This window comes from Callospermophilus lateralis, chromosome X, assembly GCF_048772815.1.
Source record: "Callospermophilus lateralis isolate mCalLat2 chromosome X, mCalLat2.hap1, whole genome shotgun sequence".
NCBI lineage: Eukaryota > Metazoa > Chordata > Mammalia > Rodentia > Sciuridae > Callospermophilus > Callospermophilus lateralis.
The window spans coordinates 7,660,604-7,668,710 of NC_135325.1; the positions used below are offsets into that span (position 1 = coordinate 7,660,604).

Below are 8,107 nucleotides of genomic sequence, written 5' to 3' on the forward strand. Positions count from 1 at the left end.
ATAGCCAAAAGATGGAAACAACCCAAATGTTCATCAATGTATGAATGGATAAGTAAGTTGTGGCACATAACACTCAATGGGATATTATTCAACTTTAAAAAGGAATGAAATTCTGTTGAATAAGCTAAAACATAGATGAACCTTGAAAACATTATGCCAACTGAAGTAAATTAACAGAAAAGGATAAATATTACTATATTTTTACTTATGAAGTACCCAGAATAGGCAAATTCATAGAAACAAAAAGAATAGAGATTGGGGGATGCGGAGTTACTGTTTAATGGTGAAATGTTCCAGGAATGGATAGTGGTGATGTCTGCACAAAATCATGATTGTACTTAAAGCCAATAACTGTACACTTAGAAATAGTTAAAATGGTAAATATCATGTTGTGTATATTTTACCATAGTGAAAAAATAATCTTAAATAATAACAACCCCCCCCCCCCCACGCACACACACACACAAATAAACAGAGAAAAAAAGAAAAGAAAAACAGACACCTTACCTTCCAGGGATGTAACCAGAACAACATGAAGACAAATTATGACAAGGAATATCTTGAATGTCAGTAAAACTTCTTCAGGTCTGCCAACATGACCACACTGTCCACCAGAGAAAAACATCCTGAAATAAAAGAAGGGGGACAACAGATTGTCACAGCTGCCATAATCACAACACAGCAATACCCAAAAGGTCATTCCTCAACCAAGGCAACCTGCCAGGCTGATTCCTTTTAGTACTATGAGTCCAGAAAATCAGCAATGCCAGGTGAGCACCAGCCATTAAAAAGCAAAGCCCATGTTTTGATTAAGGGAAAGTCACAAAGTAGGACATTATATTCAAAATGATTAGCAAGGTAGTCCATGAAGATCTATGGAAAATACCAACACGGGGGCGGGGGTTGTGGCTCAATGGCAGAACACTTGCCTTGCCTAGCATGTGTGAGGCACTGGGTTCGATCCTCAGAACCACATGTAAATAAATAAAAAAGGTACATCAACAACTAAAAATTATTTTAAAAAAAAAAAAGAAAATACCAACACATTCAAAATATCAGAAGAAATTTAAAACCAAAATGGTATGTATATAATTATTACCACCATATAAAGGCTGGTTAAGATTATACTAAGAATCAGAAGGATTCACAGAATCTTCTAAATAATCTACCCTACTTATGTCTTTTACTGTAAAAGGCCAGGTACTGTGTGTTTCCTCTTTATTGCATCTTATTGTCACTACTTGCATTTTTAGTAGTCCATGAGTCAACCTTTTTTAAAAAACAAAGTTTATATCAGAATTGAATTTAAAGGCTACACTTACCATTCACTTATTTGTTCATTCAATGAATCTACTGAGAGTTGACATGTACCAGATGAGATGTGAGGACTGAACAGGGTAACTAGAAGAATTACATGTAGTGGAGGTGGGGCACTGCAAATGCTAAGACTACTTCTATTCTGCTCAGGTGGAGGAGTTGACCAACAAAACCCATGACAGGCAGTCAGCACCTGTCATGCCATGGAAGCTGGCGTGGATGCTTAGGGAGGAAGAAGCCAGCTGGGAAATTGCAATGCACTCTTCAGCTCAGGCACAAGCAGGGAGGCAGTTAGAGCCCAGTGAACACACTCCCACACAGCCAGAGGGGAAGGGGCTGCAACAGACCAGGCTGTGTTTTTGGCTACCCTACTGGCCAAGAGTACCCATCAATCCAGCCACCAAGGCAGCTTCTGCAAGCCTGAGGCAGAATGTGCATACACAGTGGTGAAGACTAAAGAGCATGAGTTGAAAGCATCCAGCTCTGCCACATACGTGAATGACTCTGGGTAAGTAATTTCCAATGGTCAAATTACCCATTTAGCAAATTGTGATAACAGCATCAACATTATAGTATTGCTGTGATGAGTGTTATGGTTTAGATATTAGGTGTCCTCCAAAAGCTCATGTGTGAGACAATGAAAGGAAATTTAGAGGGAAAATGATTGGGTTATGAGACCCTTAACCATGGGAATCTCTCTCTCTCTCATATATTATATATATATTTTTTTCCTGGTGCTATGTTCTTAGCTGCTTTGCTTCATCATATCCTTCCTCCATGATGCTCTGCCTCACCTTGGGCCCAGAGCAATGGAGTCGTCCATCTATGGACAGAGACCTTTGAATCTGTGAGCCCTAAATAAACTTTTCCTCCTCTAAAATTGTTCTTGGCAGGTCTTTTGGTGACAGCAACAAGAAAGCTGACTAAAACAATGAGTAAACCAAAGATCTTTGCACAGTGGCTGGCATTGTGAATGCCCTATAAATGTTAGCTATATTCTTCATTCGTTCATTCATTCAGCAAATCTTTATTTTGCACCCAGCATGTGCAGGGTCATGTAGCACAAGGATTAAGGTGATGAGGGCAGGGAAAGAGGGGGATAAATAATCTACAGTTTCTCGTTTCAAGGTAAAGCTGGCACTCTTTAAGACTCTTGTCATTTAGTAGCCATAACCAGTACTGGGAGAGTGATTCTTTCCTTGACATGGCATGATAACATTTTAGACCAGGAGGTGAATCCTTCTCCTTCAAAAGAGGATTTGCATTTTTAAAATTAATAAATTGTATTATATATTAATACAATGTGTTAATAAATTATAAAATGCCTCTCATTTGTTTCTTCTCTTGAGCATTTTTATCCTCTGTTCATAATGGCATATTATTGATCTTCTCAAGTGAATCTCTCAAATGAGAATGTCAATACAGTTGTGAAAAGATGTATCAGTCTATCTGAAGGAAAAATGTGTTTGCTACAGCTACACACAGCAATATTGATGAGTCCCAGATGTATGAGTCTCAGCCGGAAACCTCACATAAAAGAATGCATAATGTACCATGATTCCATTCATATGGGAAACAAAAGCGGACAAAACTAATCAATAGGGAAGTCAGGAGAGCAGTTATCCTTGGAAGGAAGAGGGTAGTAATAATCATAAAAGTGGACACAAGGAGAGAGGACTTCTGAGGTTTCAGATAACATTCTGTGTGCTTGTTAGATGGGCGTGTTCAGTTTGTAAAATTCAATGAATTAGACATTATATGTATATCTAAGGAAGTTCCAACTGAAAGTTTGGAAATAAATATGTTTTTAAAGTTTCTGAACCCTGTTCCACCTCTAAAAGCACTGCTCTTTTAAAAAGTAATTATTTAGTGAACTAAAGTGCTACAAAAACTCTGTCCTATGCAAATGCCTTAGGCTCTACTCTGTCTAGAATTGGTAGAGTTGACTTAGAAGATTTAACGCACATGTATCTAAGTTTATCTCTAGGAAGAATATAAGAGCAGTTTATTCTGGAATGGAACTCAGAATCCACCTAGCCTCAAACCCTCATTCTACCGATAAACAAAGAGGCCCAGTATGCTCCTGAAGATGAGTCAAGGTCATTTGGCTATTTGGTGAGTCTCTATACTTTCTACCAGACCACAATATCAGCCTCCTGAGAATTTGTCTCCTTGTAAGTAAGTTTTGGGTCCATCAGATAAAATGAATCAACAAATTCAAAATTCTATTATACAATTTCAAAATTTCTACAAACTCATTCCTGACCTTTGCCATACAAGATATGGTCAAAGTTAAGTTAGTGTACACAGTGCCTGGTTATTATGTACTGTGACTTGGGCTTCTGATCAAAATAAACCATGCCTTTATACTGAAGAGGGAAGGTTCTCAACTCCCAGGTGAGGGTAAGAAAAGCCAGAATGAAGAATGATCCCAGCAATTATCTTGAAAAGAGAATATGGATCAAGAACTTACTAGTTCCTGGGAGCCCCTGAAGAGACTGCTTCCATTGTCATGTCCGAACTATGTTTCCTCAAGGCTAAAAATATATTTGCTAATAGAAGTTTTATGGTATTTTAAATAATGTAGCTACTATTGACTTCTACATAAACTGAGAATGTCCTGCTAAGTCACAGGTCTCTGGGATCATTGATCAAAGAGAGATATCTATAGATTTTCAAATGCTTATATAAGTCATTTTTATTTAGTTGAAAACTGGAATATTTCCTCATCCTCTGGTATAATATAGGTTAGCTCAATATTATCTGGGTCATCAACAGAAATGACCTGAATAGCTATCAGTTCTCAGCAAAATTTTAAGGTATTAAGAATGACTAGTAAGATAGCATCAATTATAGAGAAAATAACTTGCTAGCATTTAACCAGTAAAATTTAGACCTTGACACTAGACATCAACTCACTAAAAATGAGCCCAAATTCATCTTAGTCTAGGGCTTCCTTTAGGTTGTACCTTGATATAAATGGCAACCTCTAGGGTTGCACAATGCATAAGATACATGACTATATGCCATGCACCTGCTTAAACCACTCCAAGAAATTGTTCTATAGCTCTTCAATTACATTAAACAGTATCACTGTCATATTCTTAAAATGTAACTCTTGGTACAATCTTTAATGACAATAAATGATAAATCTATCTTTATAAAGATATAGAATTATTAAAAATAAGAGTAAGATTTAAAAGAGGGCAAATAGCTTGATGCTATTATAGGGCAGGTCTGGGTGAAGGTTAATCTCTTTTATCTCTGGTTAACTGCCATATTTGATTATATCATAGTTGCTATGATATATGCAATGATCAATATTTTTAACCTAAGTAACAAGAGGTATGATTGTTCATTAAGTCTTCTAGAAATCTCTATGCCTTTGAGATATTTACATTGAGTCATTAGTGTTGGCTAACAAGACTAGAATATGAGGAAATTTAAAAAGGGAGGTACTAAGAGGTTCTAAGTGTGACAAAGCAAGAAAAAAAAGTGAAAAAGCAATCGATTTAGATTGTTCACCTGTCAAAGAAGTTAGGGAGTGGGGAAGAACCAGGAAGCTGTGTGTAAAAGCGCAATTAAATTTCTATTTGAATTCTGCTAAAAGACCTTGATATAGCAAATATATCAGGAATAAAAACAGAAAAAATGTCTTTGGTGTTTTAGGAGTAACTTGGGTTAGGTTATTCAGATAAAACCTTTTGCTGAAGATAATTAAAAATCATTCATAAAAGATTAGAAGCATTTTCTTAACTATAGCAAAGAGCTGACGAGATAGAAAGGAATTGTCAGGCCAAAGTTGAAGATAAAGCTGAAAGCCAGGGAGATAACATGAGCAGTTAAGCCACTTAAACCTAAAGGTAGGGGCCCATAGGGCAAATTTGAGTTTCAGACATGAAATATCAGAGAAAAATTCAGAGGCATGGAGAAAATACATTTTTAAATAGAATTCAAGGACTGACATGTATTTGAATAAAATTCAAGGAGGAGAGGATGGGGAAGAGTTAATGTTTGAAATGATAATGAATAAATGACCCCAAACCAGTGAAAAACACCAATTCACAGGTTCAAGGAGCCCAAATAATCTCAATTACAATAAAGAAATAAAAAGAGATCTATACCTAGAGATGTCATAGTGAAATTTAAAAGAAAAAAACAAAAAGAAAGAAATTGAAGAAAAAAGAAAGAAAATCCTGAAAGTAGAGAAACAAGACAGTTAACTTTCAAAGGAGCAACTGTTAGACTAACAGCTGTCTTCTCAGAAGCCACAATGAGAGCCATAAAACAATGGAATATTATCTGCAATGTTGTAAGAGAAAATAACTGCTGACCTAGAATTCTACTCCCAGTGAAAATACTTTTCAAGAATGAGGGCAAAGTGAAGACATTTTCAGACAAAAAGAAAACTATAATGTTGTTTTCTACCTGCAAATCTTCATTGAAATTGATTCTAAAAGATGTATTCAGGCAGAAGATGTAAGATCTGAGATGCAAGAAGGAATAAAGAACAAAGATAGTGATTAGTATATAGCCAGGCCCACCCCTAACATTTGTAAGATACAGGTCAAGAGTTTAAAAAGAGGTACAGTTTGTTCTTCCTCTTTCACTAAGGCTGTATCAAATTGCAAGAGGCTTTGTACATGTGCATGTGGTCATCAAAGCCCATATATCCAAACCCCCTCTCCTGCAAACACATACCCCTTGGTCATTCCTTGGGGTTTAGAGGTACATATAATTGCAGCATGGTTTGTGCAGGGGAAGAGGCCTGCTCAGGTCCTGGAAATAGGCTGAGAATGTTTACATAGGGAATTCAAGGGTCCTAGGTTCCCGTAGTGTGACTTAGAAACAAGAGTTGGAGAAGGAAGGAGACAGGCTCCAGTCAGGCATGTCTTCTTGGTGCTACAGAGTTCTTACCCTTTGGGGACAGGTGAAACTACAGAACAGTCAGAGAGAGGACCTCCATATCATGATATACAACCCAGAGGCCCCAATTTCCCATATCTAAGGGTAGTACTATATAATGGCATATCCAAATGAATTTTGACTATATAATAAACAGTAATAATAGTATCTTGCAGGGATTAGTGAAACATGATAAAATAAAAACATATGACAACTATATACATACACATATAGACACACACATAAAATAAAGAAACTACATATATTAAAGAGATTAAAATATAAAATTTAAAAATTAAAGTCTTCCAAAGACTTTATATTATCCTAGAGGAACCTAAAGATGTTGAAAAGTTGAGTAGCATGCTGGTTTTCGTTTTGTTTTGTTTTGTTTTTTGAGACTGGGTCTCACTATGTTACCCAGACTGGCCATAAACTCCTGGGCTCAAACAATTTTCCTGCTTCAGCCTTCAGAGTAGCTGGGACTACAGGTATATATGCCACCATGCTCAACTGTCAACATGTTATAATTGCTATAGAGGCTACTAAAGAATAGAAATGGGGAAGTATTAGGAACAATATAACTTTCTAAGTGGTAGAGAGGGAAAAATTATTTTTAAAATATTCTGTCAATCTAAAAGAAGACAAGAAAGGGGAAAAAAGAAACAAAGAATGTTTAGAAAAAAATAGAAGATGAACACAAACACATCAATGATTCATTAAATATAAATGGACTAAATGATTCCATTAAAAGGCAAAGATTATCAGGCTAGAAAAAAGTACAAACTCCTATTATATGCAATTTACAAGACAAAACTGGAACCTAATGATAAAGTTTGAAAGCAAAAGGATGCAAAAGATATGCCATGTCAATCAAGAGAAAAGTAATGTGTTATGGTTTGGATATGAAGTGTACCCCAAAAGCTCGTGTGTGAGACAATGCAGGAATGTTCAGAGGTGAAATTAATAGATTACATTTTGAGATTAATGAGTTAATCAGTGGATTAATCCACTTGATGGGTTAAAAACTTGAGTGGATTAATGTGAGGTAATTGTAGGGTATAGCTTGAGGAAGTAAGTAAATAAGACATGCCCTTGGGGATTATATTATCCCTGGCTCTTTGCACTCAAGCACTCTCTGCTTCCTGGCTATCATGAGGAGCTTTCCTTTGCCGTATCCTTCCATGATGACCTTCTGCCTCAATTTGGGCCCTGAGCTATAGAGTCTACCAACCATGGACTGAACCTCTGAGACCATGAGCCAAAATAAACTTTTTTTCCTCTAAGCTATTGTTGTCAGGTCTCTTGGTCGGTGACAAAAAGCTGACTAAAACAATGTATTTATAGTAATATTAAATTATATTTTAAAGCAAAAAACAGTACCTAAAAATAAAATGGTTCATTCATAAAAGATTTAATTCAGTAGGAAGACAGAAAAAAAAGTATATGTGAATGCAATAAAATAGCCACAATATACACAAAGCAACAATGAGAAAATATAGAAATAGAATAAGTTCACAACCATCTCTTTCAGCATTTGGTAAAAATCAAATAAAAAGTCATTAAGGATAAAGAATATTTTAATAATACATTTAATCAACTTGCTTAAAGACCATACATATAACCTCTCATTCAACAATTGCAGAGTGGTTTCAAGTGCACATGGAACATTTATGAAAAACAGGCCAAAGAAGTCTCAAAAACTTTTTATAGAATTAGAAAAAAGGAAAGGAGCATGTTCTCTGATCACAACACAATTAAGTTGTAATATCAAAAAGTTATCTTTGTTATTTAATAGATAATTTACAAGTCAAAGAAGTCATAATGTATATTAGAAAGCATTTGATCTTATCAACAATAAAAACACTATATATTAAAACATGTAGGA

General features: G+C 35.7%; 1 protein-coding gene across 13 annotated transcripts in view; it reads right to left on the minus strand.

Moving 5' to 3' along the window:
- Window positions 1-625, minus strand: part of Adgrg2 (adhesion G protein-coupled receptor G2) — a 64,577-nt gene extending 63,952 nt beyond the window's left edge. For all 13 annotated transcript variants that reach the window (XM_077106653.1, XM_077106655.1, XM_077106651.1 and 10 more), the window contains exon 1: window positions 508-625. In XM_077106653.1, coding sequence (XP_076962768.1) covers window positions 508-625 — 118 coding nt within the window. The remainder of the gene's footprint in view (window positions 1-507) is intronic.
- Window positions 626-8,107: the final 7,482 nt, after the last annotated feature.